The following is a 20,704-nucleotide window of genomic DNA, read 5'->3' on the forward strand; positions in this document are numbered from 1 at the left end:
TAGTACCATAGATCATATATTTACATTGTATTCCCTTGTACAAAAATACTTGCTCAATAATACAAAACTTTCTGTTGCCTTTGTGGACTTCAGGAAGGCTTTTGATTCTGTGAACCGTAATATTCTATGGCATGTTTTGCGTGAAAGTGATGTGAACGGAAAATTGTATATGGCTCTCAAGGGTGTTTATAAATCAGTGCTTGCATGTGTGCCTGTGAATGGTGCATATTCAGAATACTTTGATTGTCCAAACGGAGTTAAGCAAGGCTGTCTTTCAAGCCCACAAATGTTCTCTTTCTTTATCAATGAACTAGCAGTGGAACTCTCAAGAAAAGGAAGACACGGAATTCAGATGATTCCCGGAGCAGTTGAGATATTTTTTTTACTAATGTTTGCAGATGATGTTATTCTTTTTTTCGGAACCGTTATAGGCTTGCAAAACCAGTTCGATGCATTATAAGAAGAAGCAGATCGTTTAGGCTTAACAGTTAACTTAGAGAAAACTAACATAATAGTATTTAGAATGGGTGGACATTTGTCAGTGCGTGAAAAATGGTTGTATGGAAATGTAAACATTAAAGTAACTAATTCATACAAGTATTTAGGAATGGTATTTTCAACAAAATTAAGCCTGAACTATGCGTGGGACGAATCATGCAGAAAAGGGAAAAAGGGTGTTAATGAAATCTTGAAATCATTAAAAAAAAAAAGAAAAAAAAGAAAAAAAAAGAAGCTTAACTCGATTGATTGTTGTATGTTTTGGAAAATGTTTAACACACAGATAGAACCTATACTTACATATGCAGCTGAAGTTTGGGGACTAAAAGTAAATTCACAAATGGAGAAAGTGCATACATATGCAATAAAACGTTTCCTTAATGTACCAATTCATTCATCCAACACAATGTTATATGGTGAAACAGGCAGATACCCTTTGTACATAAAAACATTTGTGAAATGCATTAAATATTGGTTTAAATTACTGAAGCTTCCACTGTCACGTTTATGTAGACAGGCTTATGATATGATGCTGTTACAATTGGAATTAGATAAAGAAAACTGGGCTTTTAGTGTTAAAAAGGTTTTATGTGAACATGGTTTTGGAATTGTGTGGATGTGTCAGGATGTAGGAAATGAACAGCAATTTATAGCAGAATTTAAAGACAGGCTAATTTGTTCTTTTAAACAGAACTGGCACTCAGATATGGAAAGTAATGACAAATATAGTTGCTTTTTCACATTTAAAAGCATATTTCAGATGGAAAAATATCTCACAGTTATAACAAATAAATGGCACAGACTAAATCTGGCAAAATTTCGCCTGAGAACGTGTGGTTTCAAAGCAAACAAAAGATGGTTTCAAGCAGACACATCCACAGAATCGCCATGTCCTTTGTGTGCATTCAGAGTTGATGATGAAATACATTTCCTGTTTCAGTGTAAGTCATATGATGAACTGAGAAAAAAAAAGTGCATTCTTTGAGTTAGATATTGCTAAAAGACATGATCTCGGTGCTGTTTGATCGTCTGATGATGAAGTTATAATACAGTCGATAGCGAAATTTATTGCAGAAGCATACACATTAAGACATAACCTTATTAACGATAACAATAACGGTAATAACGAGGAAAATAATCATGTGTAGTGTCTAGTTTTGTGTGTGTTCTGATGATAAGTAAATATCGATAAATTACATAACAACTCAACAGAATGGGTGGCTGAGTTTGGTTATATTATTCCTTTTTTCTTTTTATTTTCTAAGTGTTTATTTCATTTGTTTAAATTTGAGGAACTTTGAAAAAGAATGTGAGAGGGTATGTGAGAGGTACTACTGGATAGAGCAGAATGTGTTCTGCTATTCTTGTGTTAAACAAAAATAACCCGCCCCCCCCCCCCCCCCGCCCCCCTTGTCAATAGACCCACCCTTGCAGGTAATGACAATAAAGTGTCAAAGTGTCTCTCCTTCTCTCTCTCTGTGACGGGCGCAAAAGCCGCAAGTGTTTAAAGCGTTGGATTTCCAATCTGATGGTCCCAGGTTCGAATCTCGGCAACGGCGCCGGTGGGTTTTTCCGATCTCCCAGGTCAACATATGTTCAGACCTGCCTGTGCTTGAACCCCCTTCGTGTATATACGCAAGCAGAAGATCAAATACGCACGTTAAAGATCCTGTAATGTTCTCTTGTTGGTCCGGAGGAGGAGGAATTTTGTTTAATGTCCCGTCACACATATCGGTGATTGAAGACATTTAAATTTTTTTTTTTATAAAGTATTTATAAATACATTTGAGTATTATCGGTTAGAAGGGGTGGGAGATGTGAATGAATGGGGGTTTGGGGGAAACTGGGCAAGTAAAGGTGAAATGAAGGTGAAATTTGAAGGAAAAAAAATCTAAATACAATTACAGGAAATTACTTAAAGGACTTCGTAAAAGAGAAACAAGCGAAACAACTGATAATGAATGCAAAAAGTCAAAAACATCAACGTTCTCAGTCACTTGTGAAGACACACTTTCGTGTACATAAGGCTTCATCAAGCTACAGTCAAAAATTATATGCTTAACTGTCAGGTTACTAAAGCATATGCACTTGACATCAGAACAATACGTGGTCCGTAATGAATTTGATAATAGTCTGAGAGCTAAACTCAGAATTGTTCTGCGAACTGGACCAAAGTCTGAGAGAGTCAACTGACAAGGTTTTAGACTTGATCAAGCACCTATAAAAGTCTCTCTAGTATATTGCTTATTTCCTTGTATGACAATGGGCAATATACTTTTATACTATCTATATGATTCTTTGCTCCCCTTTTTGCTGCCCTGTCTGCTTGGTCGTTATAAAGGGTCCGGGTTTTAAACCACAGTTTCTGCTTAGAAGCAAAGTAATACAGAAAATAGATAAATAAAAATGGAATAAACAGCAAAAGAACAACAAATCGTTCTCTGCTTAATTTTTATTTACCTGCATGTTAAAACATGTTAAAAACAAAAGAAGGGGAAGGGGGCAAGAAACACCACGCTGAAATCGTGCCAAGCGTGTTACTGAATTAATCAATTAAATCGTTTTTTTGTTGATTTGTTTATTTGGTGTTGTTTTTCGTGCACCGTCTTCATTGCAGTGAGTGAGTAGGTAGGTGGGTTTGTAGGTGTAGGTGTGTGTGTGTGTGTGTTCTATAATTTGTTGTCTTTAGATGGAAAAATGGGCTCCGAAAACGAAATAAACAGGAATTAGTATTGAACACAGTTTTCTATTTACAAACGACAGCAGACCACCTGGGAAAACACCTACAGGTTGGCTGTTCAGGATTCTGCAAGTTCCAATGGAAAATGAATGGACTGTGATTAATTGCAACACGTTTTCTCATGAAAATGTGCTGGCTCCGATTGTGTTTGAAAGACAGTTTACTGTTAGAAAACATTGAGATATAGCATGATGTGTGTGTGTGTGTGTGTGTGTGTGTGTGTGTGTGTTTGGAGGAAAAAATATGTAGTGTTTTTTTGTTTGTTTGTTGTTGTTGTTGTTTTTTGGGGGGGGGTGCGGGGGGGAGAGAGGGGGAGCTATATGCTGGCATGTTGAATATTACAGTCGGAGATTGTAGCGCGCGCGCGCGTGCGTGTGTGTGTGTGTGTGTGTGTGTGTAAACCGAACAGAGCCAGCTCCTCATTCCCCCAGCTTACCCCCAAGTAGAAAGTTGACAATGACACCTTTCCCTGTGGAATGTTGCACACAATTCACTCCGACCAGAGTTGAGAATCGCAACTTTACCCAGAGCGTGAGAGGACAACTTATGTGCTTCTTTACGTCAGTGCTGAGCAAGTCCCTGCATAGAAGGACAGTATTAACATCTAATGTGCTCTGTTGTTTGCCCTTTCCTTTGGGGAGTTGCCTTTCCGTAGCTCCTTTTCCTCTTGCCGCTGCCCCCCTCATATCCTACTTCTCAGTGTGTGGAAGGGGGAGGGGGGACGGGGTGAAGCATGTGCACATGTTTTGTGTGTGTGTGTGTGTGTGTGTGTGTGTGTGTGTGTGTGTGTTCCAGTTCAGGATGATTTCTTTAGTATGTTATAATCGTGATCTGTCTCTTCATTTAAATCCATCCATTCGTTTATGTATTCACTTGTTTATCTATACACTAATACGCCAGCGTGCGCGCGCGCGCGCGCGCGCGTGCGTGCGTGCGTGCGTGTGTGTGTGTGTGTGTGTGTGTGTGTGTGTGTGTGTGTGTGTTTACCATAATGATGGCCTGCTTGCGTACACAATACAAGCCGCTGGTTAATTATTTATTGCAGTAAAATAGCTGGACTGCAGGTGGTGATAGAGAGAGAGAGAGATTTATTCACTGAGTCAGTGCACGTCACCTCATTCACAGGCCACAGCTGCACAGTCTCCACACCACGTTGCTGTTTGTGGCAGTTTGACTGTCACGTGTCTTTACCTGTATGGTGTGTCGTTGTGCAGCTATTTACCTGTGTTCTGTCTGTCTGATATTGTGTCGCTGTTGTTTCATGTGTGTTGTATTATATTGTGTAGCTATTGTTTGCCTTTATGTCTTCAGAATGATATCGTGTAGTTATTGTTCGCGTGTTTGTTGACTGTATGATATTGTCTATTATTTACCTGTATATTTGCTAAAATAATGTCGCTATTGTTTACTGACCGGATTCATGGTAAATACTGTACAACTATTGTTTATCTGTACGTTGTCTGATATTGTGTAGCTACTCTTCACCTGTATATTACTTGTATAATACAGTGTAGCTATTTTGCCTGTAAGTTGTCTGTATGATATTGTGTATTGTTTACATCAATGTTGTCTATAGGATATTGTGTAGCGGTTGTTTACCTGTATGTTGTCTGTATGATACTGTGTAGTTATTGTTTTCCTGCATTTGTCGTAATGATTGTGCACCGGTTTACCTGTTTCTTGTCTGTCTGATGTTGAGTAGCTATTGTTTACTTCTATGTTGTCGGACATTGTGTAGCTATTGCTTACCTGTAAGTTGGCTGTCCAGGCTGATGTTGTGTAGATATTCTTCATCTGCTTGTTGGTTGTCTCATATTGTGCAGCTATTGTTTATCTCGACTGTGTTGTATACTGTTGTTTACCTGTATATTGACTGCCTGATATTTCGTTGCTATATAGTTTTATCCGTTTGTAGTTTGATATCATGTAGCTATTGTTTACCTGTATGTTGTTAGTCTGACATTGCGCAGTTGTTATTAGCTGTAGTTAACTTGTATCAGTCATCGTGATTGTCTTTTCCAACACGTTGTCTGCCTGCTTTTGAATAGCTGATATCGTGTAGCCACTGTCTACATCATTATGTGTTATCTGATATCTTGCAGCCAGTGTTTACCTATGTGTTTGTTGTCTGATGTCGTCGTCAGTGTTGCCAGTGTTTTTATGTGTTGTCTGATAGTGTGTATGCAAAGTTTCGTGTGTGTTGTCTGACTGATATTGTGCAGCCATGCTTACCTATGCACAATACAACCAGTGAAAAGAGAACCACGAAGGCCAGAACATGATATGAGGAATGAGGACCAGGAACAGTGACTGCCAAAGGAACGCACCATTTGGCCACTACTACTGATCGACCACTTCCGTCAGCTTGCATTCAGGTCAGTTTAATGAGAAGCAAGTTTGTTTTTTCTTGTTCGTTATGTGTAACCAGAGTTTACAGTTTGATATTGTTCACTGTTGTTTTCAAGTTGGCCTCTGTCTGCCTGTCTGTCTGTCTCTCTTCCACTCCCACCTCGTTGGGCCCAGTATCTCAGTTCCCTATATATCCTGATGACACCCCCTCCCCTATCAGTGTGTGTATGATCATGCATACAGAGTGAGAAGATTGCTAGACAACTGTGGCAGTCACGCACTTGACGAAGTTAAGCATACACTTAGCTTAGGGCCGTGTGTATCGGCATGGGAGGCCCCAGCTATGAAACCTACATTTACCCCGCCCCCTCTTGCCTCTTTCAGCCTCCTCCTTTCGAATATCTTCCCTCCCACCGCTCAGTAAATATTGTCATACTTTATATTTACACCCACCCATCTCTCTTTTCCTCCCGATCTCTTTTCATCTCTGTTCTGTCCAACAGTCTCTCATCCAACAGATGCGTCGCCCGTTCCTTTTCTGGTGTGAAGCGCACGTGGTGATGCCAGTATTGCCAGGTGATAACGAGCCTGTCTGTGTGTCCGCCAGGCCCCAGCCAGCGGCTGACCCGCAGTGTAAGCGAGCCGTCTGTCAGGCAGCGCCACCTCCTGCTCCACTCCACACACAGTCAGCTGCCGGCCGCACAGCGCACACACCACACCACGAGTGCCGGGCGGCGCGGGGCCCAGCACCGAGCAGTGAACAACCTGTTGTGAGGGCCACTGGAAGTGAGGGGTGGGCGCGGATGTGATCCTCTTCCTGAGGCCAGGGGTTCGTGCCTGCTTCAGTGATAGTCCCTGGCTGTGAAAGTCAGTGTCACCACTATCCGCCACTTCGTCGTGTGAACTCCGTAGCTGCTGTGGATGGTATTCTTCCTGCAGGATGTCAGTACACATGTTCGTGAAATTTCATTAATAGAGATAATATTTCTTTTTGAGACGGTTTTGTACTGTAGCTTAAAGAAACATTTAAAGAAAAAAGCTTAACCTCGTCAGTTCTTAAGTTACATTTCTTTGTCTACCGTGAAAAAAACATAGAGAGAGAGAGAGAAAAGAAAAAAGAAAACGTGAAAAAAATAGCGTCACTTACGAAAAACATAACGGCGTAAATGACAATGACAGCAGAGAGGACGCTGTGAAAAACAGCAGAATGGCCCCAAAGCAAGGTGAGATGCAATCACTGACTGTGGACCACTCCAGTGATGAGCACTCCAGTGATCAGCATTCTAGTGATTACAGTAGTGATCAGCACTCCAGTGATCAGCATTCTAGTGATTACAGTAACACTCCAGTGATTAACACTCTAGTGATCAGCATTCTAGTGATTACAGTAACACTCCAGTGATTGACACTCTAGTGATCAGCATTCTAGTGATTACAGTAACACTCCAGTGATTGACACTCTAGTGATCAGCATTCTAGTGATTACAGTAACACTCCAGTGATTGACACTCTAGTGATCAGCATTCTAGTGATTACAGTAACACTCCAGTGATTGACACTCTAGTGATCAGCATTCTAGTGATTACAGTAACACTCAAGTGATTAACACTCTAGTGTTCAGCACTCCAGTGTTCAGCACTCCAGTGATCAGTACTCCAGCACTCCAGTGATCAGCACTCCAGTGACCAGTACTCCAGTGTTCAGCACTCCAGTGATCAGTACTCCAGTGACCAGTACTCCAGTGTTCAGCACTCCAGTGATCAGCACTCCAGTGATCAGCACTCCAGTGACCAGTACTCCAGTGATCAGCACTCCAGTGACCAGTACTCCAGCACTCCAGTGACCAGTACTCCAGTGACCAGTACTCCAGTGACCAGTAGTCCAGTGTTCAGTGCTCCAGTGCTCAGCACTCCAGTGATCAGTACTCCAGTGTTCAGCACTCCAGTGCTCAGCACTCCAGTGCTCAGCACTCCAGTGCTCAGCACTCCAGTGATCAGTACTCCAGTGCTCAGTACTCCAGTGCTCAGCACTCCAGTGCTCAGTTCTCCAGTGTTCAGCACTCCAGTGATCAGGACTCCAGTGTTCAGCACTCCAGTGATCAGCACTCCAGTGTTCAGCACTCCAGTGTTCAGCACTCCAGTGATCAGCACTCCAGTGGGTGTGACGTGGACATTTAGCTCTTTGGCTTACTTTGACTGGTGTGTCCCTCAGTGTCGGCTCCAGTGCCCAGAGTTACAATAGCACCTCTGCTTGGTCAGAGTGCTGAGCCGGAGTGGGGGGGGGGGGGGGGGGGGGGGGGGGGGTGCACTCGGTATCAGTTCTGACGTTAGGTGAGGGATATCTTTTCTGCAGTTTTCTACATTGTCCGTGTTGTAAGATATTGGAGCGCATTCTGACAATCCATGCACGATCTGTCGGAAGGATGAGGCTGATACAGATTGTGAGCAAAAACATTTCCACCATTGATAGAAAGGTGCGTTTTCCCTGATAATTGAAAGGGAGGGTGGAACACACATTAAAAAAAACAAACAAACAAACAAACAAAAAAAACGAAAGAGAGAGAGGTGTGGGGTGTGGGTGGGTTTGCTCTTTTGCAGATAAAATTTATTTTGACACGAGAACGACAACGGAGAAGACAGAGAGGTGGATGTAATTTGGTATGTGTCACGCGTGCAAGGAGAAAGCGCACTGTTGACATTGGGAGATAACTGATACCTTCCGTCTAACTCCACTCTATCATTACCATAGAGCACAGTTTGTGATACACCGGAACAAAACACGCGCACACATGCGAAAGTTTTATGGCCTGTTTTTGAGAGATCGAAGCAGCAGGGTGGGAAGAGAGATGACAGACTGTCGGGTGGCTGGCCCCTGGAAGACGACGGGGTGATCACTAGCACTGTGCACCCAGCCAGCAGCATTATGAAGGTCAGTCAGCATTCGTGTGGTGTCCATTCCTCACTCATCCTGTCCTGTTCATCTGTGTGTCTGTCTGCCTCTACCCCTCTCTCTCAGTTATTCATTTTTCTCCTCAACATGACCAAACTCTGAGGCGATCCGTGCTATACACACTAATTACATATGAATATTCTCTCAGCATCCTTCTCTCTCTCTCGCTCGCTCTCTCTCTCTCTCTTTGTCACACATTCACTTGCAAACACGTTTTCCTCCTTTCCTCAAGTACTCTTCTATAATACACATGGGTGGCAAGAGACCCGTGGATGGGTAGGGGGGACCTAATGATTAACATCAGTTTTTAGTCCACCGTCTGACAGATTTAGACTGAGAAAAATTGGCGTGAATGCCAATAAAAGATGGTTTGAAACTGGCACATCAACAGTCTCCCTGTCCAATGTGGAACTCAGCTACTGATGATGAAAGCTATGTTTGTGTTTTAGTGTAATTCTTATGATTTCAGCCTTAAAGATTTTGTTGTTGTTGATAAGACTGAATTTATGATAACCTGTCCAAAGAAGTTTCGTCAACATCCTTCCTTTCCTGACTCTGTTCTGATCAATAGCACACCTGTTTCACTTTGTCCCTCTGTTCGCAGTCTTGGTGTAATCCTGGACCAGTCTCTTTCCTTCCAACAGCACATTTCGAATATCTGTAAAGTTGCCTATTTGGAACTGCGTAGAATCAGCTCTATCCGCCACTATCTCTCAACCGATGCAACCAAGACACTTGTATGCTCTCTGGTTCTCTCAAGATTGGATTACTGCAACTCTCTTTTGGCCGGCCTTCCCAAATATCTGTTAGACAGACTCCAACGAATTCAGAATAACGCTGCCAGACTCATTTGCAGAGCTTCTAAATTTGACCATGTTTCTCCTCTCCTTCAGTCTCTCCACTGGTTGCCTGTTTCTGATCGAATAGACTATAAGCTATCCACTCTGACCTTTTCTGCAGTCAACGGATCTGGCCCCAAGTATCTTTCTGAACTCATCCATATCTATACCCCGTCTCGCCAGCTCCGTTCTTCCTCTGATACTCGACTTCTCAGGATACCTCACGTCAGAAGTAAGACCTATGGACACAGATCGTTTCCTTTTCAATCGCCAAAGACGTGGAACAAGCTCCCTGATAACCTCCGTCATTCTGATTCCCTCGCATCTTTTAGATCTCGTCTCAAAATTCACCTTTTCCCTCAGCAATAAGTTCAATTGTGGCAGGTCCACTTCCTTTTCGTTAGGTGTGCTTGACTATGTGTGTATACATATGTATGTGTACATAACTACATGCATGTATATGAATGTGTATTGTGTTTGCGTGTGTTTATGTAAGTTTGTGCCTGCCTATGTGTGCGTATGTGTTAGGGTAGCTGTTAGATACACATGTATGTTAAAATGTATGTATGCAGTGTGTGTGTGTGTGTGTGTGTGTGTGTGTGTGTGTGGTCACATTTTGGTGTGTGTATGTAACATAGATATAATGTTTTATGTTAACAAGAGCGTTTTTGTAAAGCACCTAGAGCAGATTTCTGGATAGTGTGCTATATAAGTATCCATTATTATTATTATTATTAAAAAAATACTGAATAAAAAGAGAAAACCTCACAATGGTGTTTACATCGAATGGTGAAGATACCATAAAATCATTGGCTAAATATAAATTTCTGAAGCATGAGATTTTCGAAAGAAAGAGATAAACAATGATGTAGATGCCCAAATATAAAAATAAAACCTTACACATTTACGCTGTTTATAGTCACTCGGAAACCCCCCCAGCTATTATTGGATGTGTCATTGGTTGACTTTCATATCTATGCATGTATGCAAGAATGTATGTATGTGAAAGTAGGTATATAAAAGCACGTTCATTTTGAATGGTCGAGTTGACGGATGTTGTATACCCCCTGTCACAAGAACTGTGCAGTTAATGACAGTAAAACATCAAAGCGTCTGTCTTTCCGTCTGTCTCTCTTCCTCTCTCTACCTCTCTGTCTCACTCTCTCAAGAGCTCTACACAGAAAACTGATGTTATGGGTCAGAGGCCTGACATTAAAATATATTTGATTTGCTTTGTTAAATATGTTTGACGACTCTCTCTCTCTCTCTCTCTCTCTCTCTCTCTCTCTCTCTCATTCTCTCGTCTTTGTGCTTCTCATCCCCGTTTCCATCAGCCCCTCCTGTCGCGTCTCTCACCGTGTCATCCCGCCTTCTACTTCCCTCTCTCTCTCCCTCTCTCTGTCTCTCCCTCAAGAGTTCTACACAGAAAAGAGCGCGCACATTACGAAACAACTGTTGTCTGTTCCTTGATTCTGAGTCGCATTGACTACTGCAGTTCACTACTTGCTGGTTTGCCCTCTGATCTGTTATCACGCCTTCAGATGATCTTGAACAATGCTGCCAGAGTCGTTCTCAAAAAGTCAAAAAAGATCATGTTACCTCTCTCTCTTGCATCAATGTCATTGGTTGCCAATCCAGTACAGAATTCAGTACAAAATTGGGATATTGGCTTATCGCCACTTCGAAGGTTCCCTCCCATCTTATTTATCTTCTGTCCTTCATATTTGTACTCCATCCCGTTCTCTCAGGTCTTCTGAAGAAAAGCTCCTCCGAGTCCACAAAGTCTCTTCAAGTACATTCGGTCAAAGGGCATTTCAGTATCAAGCATCTTCTGTTTGGAATTCTCATCTCCTGGATCTCCGGCACTCACCAACTCTGCCCTCATTCAAACGTAAACTGAAAACCCACCTGTTCAAAATGGCCTTTGGATGTGACGAAACATAGTTCTTTGTCTCCTCCCACCCTCTGCACTCCTTTTGCGTACCCCTGTAGTATTCCTGTGGTGTGTTGGTGCTTGTGTGTTTTGTGCCTTTTTCCTGCGATTACTCATATATCTGCAATTTGTTTTTTATTGGTGGATACTGATCTTGTTTTCCACTTCTATGTCTTCATGTGCTCTTGTGTTGTACAATGCACTTATATATATGTACTATTTCATGTGTGTGCTAAATATGTATTCAGCACTAGATTTGTGTGTTCTAAACTGTGGCCTTCAAGGTCATTTCACATACATCTCAGAGACAGGCAGCAGTGTGAACGGTTATTGTATAGCTTCTTTTGATTTGTTTGATGAATCTTCCATGGAAACTGTGAGCGTATTGACTCTGTTCACCTGCCATTAGAATCTAACATTAACCGTGCTCAGAATGGAAGAACAGAGATATCATCTATGGAAAACCACAGTTCATTGAAAAGTACAAATGGAAGGATGAGCACGCAGAAAGTTTCAGTATATAACTATATAACTTAGTCAGTTCAGTTAAAGATCAGCAGGAATTTTGGAAACACGTGCATATATATATATATATATATATATATATATATATATATACACATAGATACATAGGTGTGTGTGTGTGTGTGTGTGTGTGTGTGTGTGTGTTAGTAATGTATCAATGTAACCCCCTTCAGGAGGGGCCTTGACCTAAACTGAATTAGCTTCGTTTCGTTTCGTCTCGGCCCCCTTTCCTCCCGTCTCTCTCTACTTCTTGAGGCTGGGTTTTTCTGTCAGCGTGATATTCACGGTAACGCGGAGAGGAATGTGGTGGTGGTGTGTGGTAAGAGGGTGGTGGTGGTGTGGGGTAAGAGGGTGGTGGTGGTGTGGGGAAAGAGGTTGGTGGTGGTGTGGAGAAAGAGGGTGGTGGTGGTGTGGGTGGTGGTTGGTGGTGTGGGTGGTGGTTGTGTGGGGAAAGAGGGTGGTGGTGGTGTGGAGAAAGAGGGTGGTGGTGTGGGTGGTGGTTGTGTGGGGAAAGAGGGTGGTGGTGGTGTGGAGAAAGAGGGTGGTGGTGTGGGTGGTGGTGGTGTGGGGAAGGAGGGTGGTGGTGGTGTGGGGAAAGAGGGTGGTGGTGTGGGTGGTGGTGGTGTGGGGAAGGAGGGTGGTGGTGTGGGGAAAGAGGGTGGTGGTGTGGGTGGTGGTGGTGTGGGGTAAGAGGGTGGTGGTGGTTATGTTTGTTTTCTTTTTTCGCGTGTCTGGCTCTTTGTTCTGTTGCCGCTGGAAGCAGTGCTCCGTATATTCCTTTGTTCTGTTGCCGCTGGAAGCAGTGCTCCACATATTCTTTGTTCTGTTGCCGCTGGAAGCAGTGCTCCATATATTCCTTTGTTCTGTTGCCGCTGGAAGCAGTGCTCCATATATTCTTTGTCTGTGTTGTTGCCGCTGGAAGCAGTGCTCCATATATTCTTTGTCTGTGCTGTTGCCGCTGGAAGCAGTGCTGCATATATTCTTTGTTCTGTTGCCGCTGGAAGCATTGCTCCATATATTCTTTGTCTGTGCTGTTGCCGCTGTAAGCAGTGCTCCATATATTCCTTTGCCTGTCACAGTCTCTAAACTCACCAACTTGTGTGTTTCGCGTGTCTGGCTCTTTGTCTGTTCTGTTGCCGCTGGAAGCAGTGCTCCGTATATTCTTTGTTCTGTTGCCGCTGGAAGCAGTGCTCCATATATTCTTTGTCTGTTGCCACTGGAAGCAGTGCTGCATATATTCTTTGTCTGTTGCCGCTGGAAGCAGTGCTGCATATATTCTTTGTTCTGTTGCCGCTGGAAGCAGTGTTCCATATATTCTTTGTGCTGTTGCCGCTGGAAGCAGTGCTCCATATATTCTTTGTCTGTGCTGTTGCCGCTGGAAGCAATGCTCCATATATTCTTTGTTCTGTTGCCGCTGGAAGCAGTGCTCCATATATTCTTTGTCTGTGCTGTTGCCGCTGGAAGCAGTGCTCCATATATTCTTTGTCTGTGCTGTTGCCGCTGTAAGCAGTGCTCCATATATTCCTTTGCCTGTCACAGTCTCTAAACTCACCAACTTGTGTGAAAAAAGACCAGTTCCACAAACCAACCTTTACCTGTGGAGACTGAGTGGAAGTCAGCAACCCACCATTCAGTTACAGTGGACTTTCCAAACCTTGCTCTTCAGAAATGACACTCAAAGAAAGGTTATTTCAACTCAAGATTAGTACTAGTTTCTTTCTAATAACATAATTCAATCATCCCTCCCCATATGTGTGTGAATGTGTGTGTGTGTGTGTGTGTGTGTGTGTGTGTAACAATGAAAGTAACATTAATTTTAATGCAATCATTTCAGGCCATCTGGCCCATATGGACAGAGGAAGTGAAATTCCACATGGTATAAGCAGCAGAAGGTGACCATACAAACGTTAAACATTAAGTGTTGCATCTGAATTTCAAAGATCCACAAATGTGCATTGCAACCTTGAAGTCGAACTTGCCACTCAGTTTAAATTTGTACATAGCAACAGAATTTTAAGAGATGATGAAAAACGGTGTTAATAAAGTGGTATATATTTTTTTTACGAAGTGTTGCATATCTGGGGCAAACAAAAAGAAAATGTACAAAATCTTCAATACTATTCAAATTACAGTACTTACAAATCGAATCTGAGAAACGTTTACCAAAACGAGCGATTCCATCAAGTGATAGACGATTTGACTTGATCAGACACAGAACACGACGATACTCGTGATTGTCTAGCTCACCAATGTAACTAGCTCTTATAATTTCCGGATGATATATACAGTAACCACCATCTTTCACAACAGACTCATGCCATATGTGTGTGTGTGTGTGTGTGTGTGTGTGTGTGTGTGTGTGTGTGTTTGTTTGAATAGCAGAACATGCGTGTTACGTTTCAAGTGTTTTTGTGGGGGAGGGGGGGGGGGGGGCCTCCAACCTCCTCTTTTTTCCCACTTTTTTTTTTTGTGTGTGTGTGTGTGTGTTTTTTTTGGTGGGGCCTCCATCCTCCTCTTTTTTCCCACATCTTTCTTTTTCTTCTTTCACACACATATTTACCTTTCATGCACCACTTTCCCCCACACACCTTAACTAATCACTTTCATTCTTTCCCCTATCGTCTGGCGCAGCAATTGCCCCAGTGTCTTGAGGCATGCATTTTAAGAATATTCGATGTCTGTGTACATTTGCCAGGGTTTTTTGATGTTCTAGTGTTCTGATGTATGCATTCTAAACATGTATGACAAGTGATTACATCTGTCTGGGTTTATTGTTGCCCTAGTGTGAGTTGTTTGTTTGATATTGAAGCTTTTCTGTCATCCATCCTCTCTCTCTTCCTCCTCTATCTTAACCCAATATATAAACAAATAAATAAAGAAATGAATAAAAGATATGTCATCTGTATCATAACAATGGACCAACCCTATCTTCCCATTTAATGTTTACATTTGTTTTCATGCCAGTGGTTTTGTTGACCTAGTGCATGTATGTAACAGTGTATGCGGAGTTAGAAGTGGTAGGGCACATCCTTTCTATTGAACATCTCTCCCAAAAGGCGCCGTCCCTTGCTCAGTCGAAAGGGAAAGCGAACAAGGGATAGCTAGGAAGAGTGGTCATAGGAAAGGTTGAAAGTGGCAAGAAATTCACTCCCTTCCCAGCAAGGGAAGAAAAGCCAATACTTGCCAGGGTATGCGTGTATGTGTGCGTGCATGTATATGCATATGCGTGTATGTTTTTGTGTGTTTGCGTGCATGCGTGCATGCAAGCAATTTATATTATGAAATCTTTCAAATCTTACGATATCTAAGCTGATTTTCAAATATGATTGACAATGGTAATTTTGATTCAGTTTTCTTATATATGCTGATGCACATTTTGGCAATCAGAAGAATATGATTGATTTGCATCAGTGTATGGTCCTGGGTCTTGTGTAGGATTGGTATCCCAAACAAAACATCAGTTTCAGACAAAATTACTCTTACATTATATTCAATTAATATGTATTGACTAATATATTCCCAAAATACTTTGACAGGCGGATAATGAAAAAAGAAATGCTCAATATAATCAGTTTCTTCTGGGCAGTAGGTACATCTTTGGTTGTCTTTCTTTCTCATTTTACACAATAGTAGGATAAATATTATGCAAGATTTTCCATTGCAATACTCTTAAACGTGTTTCTTTTGAACATAGACGGGGAATCTTCCATATTTTCTTATTCAGATCTACACCAAATTTATGATTCCAAAACCTGATGGCACATGGTATGGGGTAGTTGTTATTGCACAATACTAATCTAAAGTCTTTACAACTGAGTAATTTCTTACCACAGAAAGGAGGAATATTTGACAGGTCGATGTCAGACCTCTCTTGTTCATTAATTACAGAGGTGAACTGTCGAACAGCAGCAACAACAACATTGTACTCTAATATTCTTGCTGGGGACTCTCCGATTTTCAAACATATGTCATCATAGGTAAAAATGCCATGAGTATTATACATGTCTTTTACATGTATTATCCCACCCCTGACCCAATCTGGAAAGAAAAGAACGTTTCCCTGATACTTTAAGTGTCTTATTCCATAATAGGTTTAAATATGGTGTTTCACCTGCTTGCACATTAAGATCTAACCATGTTTGCAAAACCAACCTCCAAAACTGAGAATTAACCAAGTGCAAATACTTAAATACAGTACTCTTTACGTTTGTGAAAAAACATATATTAAACACACCAAAATTAGCAAACATTTTCCTGGGTACATGAACCCATTTTTCGTGTTCTCCTGCACTACAAAGACGCACCACCCATTGCAAAAGAAACGCTGACTGCATTTGCCTAACATCAATCATCTTTAGCCCCCCCTGTTCAAAACCACTGCATACTACACTTCTCTTAACTTTCTTAAAAGCTTTTTTGTTGCAGTTCTGTTTACGCCAAAGAAATCTAAGGAGTATTTGATTGATCGATGTAAGTACCTTTTCTGGAATAATGAAAGCCTGCATAATATAAACAATCTGGGAAATAAGAAAAGTTTTTATTATGTTTATCTTTCCAATTAAACTTAAGTCTCTCTTTTCCCATGAATGAATAATTCTTTTGATATTCTCAATTCTGTACACCCAGTTCTCTTCTAAAGAGGACGCAGAAGTATTGTTGGCGTAAAAATGCCAAGAATTTTAATCTTTTTCCTCCAAAGAAATCCATAAAAAGTATGAGTACAATCTTTTTTACTTCCTAGCCACATTGCAACTGATTTATAGCGATTTATTTCAAGCCCTGAAAACCTAGAAAAATCTTGAAATATGTTTAACACGTGTAACATATCATGTTCATCCTGCAAAAATAAAGTAACATCATCTGCATACATAGCTATTTTCAGTAATCTAAGGAACAAATTATCATCGGGTTGTCCTAACTCTATTCCTTTTATATGTCTACAACCACGTATCTTTATAACTAGAATTTCAATGGCGAGAACAAAAGCTAACGGTGAAAAGGGACATCCTTGACGAATTCCCGATTCTACGGGAAAATACTCTGATATCCAACCACAGTATGTGACACAACTTTGAGTATTAGCCATAATTACTTTTACCCATTGAATAAAGCCGCTACCAAAGCCAAATTTCTTAAATGCACAAATCATAAAATCCTTTGAAATTCTATCAAATGCCTGTGAATAATCTATACTCACCAATAAGCCAGGTTTATTTTCTACATTTAACTGTTCAACATAATCATCAATGAGTCTTAGTAATGTGGAAACTTGCCGACCTTTAATATAACCCACTTGATCAGTACTAACTAAATCATGAATTACTTGACTCAAGCGAATGGCCAGAAGTCTTAGCTAAAAGTTTATAATCACTGTTTGTCAGTGAAATGGGTCGCCAGTTTTTTTAAATTGTTTCTTGGCAGTTCTTTACCTTTGTGTATCAATGTAATTACTGCCTTTCTTTGCGTTGATGAAAGTGTTCCTTTTGTAAAAGAATAATTTAGTGACAGTGTTAGTAAGCCTTTTAATTGTAGCCAAAAAACCTTTAGAAACTCAACTGTGATTCCATCGCAGCCAGGGGAAGAGCCATTATTCAAGCATTTGAGGGCATTTAGCAGCTCATGTTCTGTCATTGCACCCTCACAATCCTTTTTTTGCGTCTCAGAGATGCGTGGAACATCAGTGTTGGCCAAAAATCTGTCTATATTTTCAGACATATCGTTAGACGGTATTTTCTTTTTATATAATTGAGAAAAAAAGTGTTTTTGTACTTTCAGTATTTCCAATTGCTGGGTTACCAATACATTATTTTCGTTTAGAACCCCTGCCATCACTTTGGAATTTGCCCTCGATTTTTCCAACCCCAAAAAGTATTTAGAATTCTTCTCGCCATCTTCCACCCATTTCACTCTAGCTCTTACCTGTGCTGCCTGTACTTTATGTCTTTCCATTATTTCTATCTTCAAAGCTAACTGACTACGCTCATTCTGGAGTGGAACAGATTGTGGACTAGCTGCTAACTGAACATCAATTTCATTCAGCCTGCCATACAGCTTTCTTAATGCATTTTTGTTATTCATACTTTTGAGTTTACTATAATTTATAGAGAAATCTTTTATTTTTAACTTTAATAGCTCCCATTCAACTTGATAATCCGATCCATCCTTAATGCCAGAAACCTGCTCTATAATCAATTCATTCATTTTATTAACGTATTCTGTGTCTTTCAACAATGAGTTATTAAACTTCCACAGTCATGGTCCTCTTTCAGTATTAGCTAACTTCATAGTAACAGTGCACCCTCTGTGATCAGTAGAGGGCAAAGAGTGAATTTCAGATTCTAGTGTTTTATCAAATAAATCCGAATTTGTTAGTACATAATCCAACCTTCTGGCGATGAAAGGATTCTTCTTACACCATGTAAACTGTTTTTCCTGTGGATGAAATAATCTCCAAACATCATATAAATCGTTCTCTTTAATTAGATCATTGAATTTCTGAATGGTTGTTCCTGCATGTGGTTCCCCTGAAACAATGTCAAGGTCGTTATCTAAAACACAATTGAAATCACCACATATCAAAATTCCTTCGGAAGTAATGTTAGAAATAACATTTCCCAAGTCTTCAAAAAAAAAAATCTTTTCTGCATTGTTATTTGGAGAGTAAACATTTATAACTGTTATCTTCTTATCTTATATTTCTACTTCCACGGTCAGAATTATTCTTGAATTATGCAAAATAGTATAGCTTTCAACATAATTTTTCCTAAACAAAATGATTTGTCCTGAGCTATGTGCAGTAAAGTCACTACAAGCAAACTTCCCTGCCCCCCATTCTTTTTCCCATTGTTTACTCACTTCTTGCGTTATGTGTGTTTCTTGCAGACATATAACATCGTATTTTTTATCCTTTAGATGCCTAAACAATGATTTCCTCTTCCAAGGGGAACGTAGTCCCCGCGTATTCAGTGACAAAACGTGTATACTTGAATCGCAAGCCATAAGGGAAGTCCGATAATCGAAGCCATCTTTCAATGTGCGCGCAAACCAGAAGCCATTAGTCCTTTATACAAAGCCGAGTTCGATCCCGTCACGGTCAAGCCTGCACTGGGGGTGAATCTTCACCCATCACTGCATTCACCCTCTGCCGCTGTCTCAGCTCGCGCGCGTGAGGCGCGTACATCAGAGAGCTTGGACACTTTCCCCCTGGAGTTCACGGCAGTGGGGGAATCCCCGTCTCTCGACCTGTGACGTTTGGTTACGGTGCTATAAGAAACGGTTGCCCCCTGAAGTGAGGGACCGGTTGATTTACTTTTTTCTTTTTTACTGGACGTGGCTGAATCTGTATCCTTGACAGTCAGCCACGTCACGTTCATCACAGAAAGAAAGCTGTGTATCTGGCACCACTTCAGACTGGGAATCCTGAAACACATCCTCAGTATCTTCTGAGGATGGAGTCAGGTCTTCGTCAGGCTGGGCCTCATTCGACAAGTCATCAGCAGGTTGAGAATCATGTTTACCCCTACCAGTCGACACTGCGTCCAGATCCTCCTCACGTGGAGGGAGTTCAGGGAATGAGCCACAAGCAGGGTCCCCACGCTTATGGCCAGGCTGCAGACAGTCCCTGCAAGTGACCAGGTTTTGACACTGGAAGTGACGATGGCCAGGCTGCAGACAGTCCCTGCAAGTGACCAGGTTTTGACACTGGAAGTGACGATGGCCAGGCTGCAGACAGTCCCTGCAAGTGACCAGGTTTTGACACTGGAAGTGACGATGGCCAGGCTGCAGACAGTCCCTGCAAGTGACCAGGTTTTGACACTGGAAGTGACGATGGCCAGGCTGCAGGCAGTTGGAACACACTGGGTTCCGTGTTGCTTTTGGTTGTTCCTTATGATACAACCGTCCAGTGAAGCTACCCACTTTGAAAAAATAGTCCATTGGTTTTGTTGGACAGTTGATGAAGACGAAGCGTTGTCCTGTTATAAAACGGGTTAACTTACCGCCTTTGTTTCTGATTTTCTCCATAAGGAGAGAGGATCTTAAAGTACAACTTAGTCTCACCAGAGCAGTCTCGATATCCTCATTTGCCACCGAAATGGGAATGTCTGAAATAAACAGTTTTGTGACAGGAATTTCTTGGTCACCACTCCCCCCTCTCAAAATGAAGGGATTTTTGTCATGCAGTGACACAGAGTAGCCATTTAATACAATCCGATTCATTTTTGCTTTGGTTTTTAGCACGTTTGCATCTGCTTGAATGTAGATAATATAAAAAGAAAATAAAGCAGCTCCCCCCACCACCAACTCCCCCCCCCCTCCCCCAGCGCAATGTTGCACATGAGAGAGACAGTTATAAATTATTGAACTGCGTTTTCTTAACGCTACTTTTTCTTCACACTTTCTGGTTTACATCACCATTTCTTAAAATAAAAAAAATATATATATCAAAACATAAAACACATATTCAGCTCTGTCTCTCTTCTAACATCTGTCTATACATACATACATGAATACATACATACATAATTTCATATAGATCTATCAGTATGTAAATCTAAATCTATCTATATGTACATAATCATATATATAATTCATATATATACGAACGCTTCATGTTGCCCGAGCAGACCGTTGTATTGTGCTCTATCTCTCTCTCTAAGTCTCTGTCTCTCTCTCACGGGAGTTTTACATGGCTATTAAAAGCATCTACGATTCTGTACTTGTATGTGTTCGTGACAAAGGTATTTATTCAGACTTTTTTTCAGTGTCCAAGAGGGGTTAAACAAGGTTGTATGCCAAGCACACAGCTGTTTTCCTTTTTCATCGGTGAATTGGCAGTGGAGTTATCAAAGAAGGGGAGACATAGAATACAAA

The 20,704-nt window shown here is 41.3% G+C and overlaps 1 protein-coding gene across 1 annotated transcript in view; it reads left to right on the forward strand.

The window, feature by feature from the left end:
- Nucleotides 1-6,396: 6,396 nt before the first annotated feature.
- Nucleotides 6,397-20,704, forward strand: part of LOC143283112 (uncharacterized) — a 110,240-nt gene continuing 95,932 nt past the window's right edge. The window contains exons 1-2 of the mRNA XM_076589226.1: nt 6,397-6,529; nt 8,185-8,515. Coding sequence (XP_076445341.1) covers nt 8,510-8,515 — 6 coding nt within the window. The 5' untranslated portion in view covers nt 6,397-6,529; nt 8,185-8,509. The remainder of the gene's footprint in view (nt 6,530-8,184; nt 8,516-20,704) is intronic.

This window comes from Babylonia areolata, chromosome 6 (assembly GCF_041734735.1).
Source record: "Babylonia areolata isolate BAREFJ2019XMU chromosome 6, ASM4173473v1, whole genome shotgun sequence".
NCBI classification, from domain to species: Eukaryota; Metazoa; Mollusca; class Gastropoda; order Neogastropoda; family Buccinidae; genus Babylonia; species Babylonia areolata.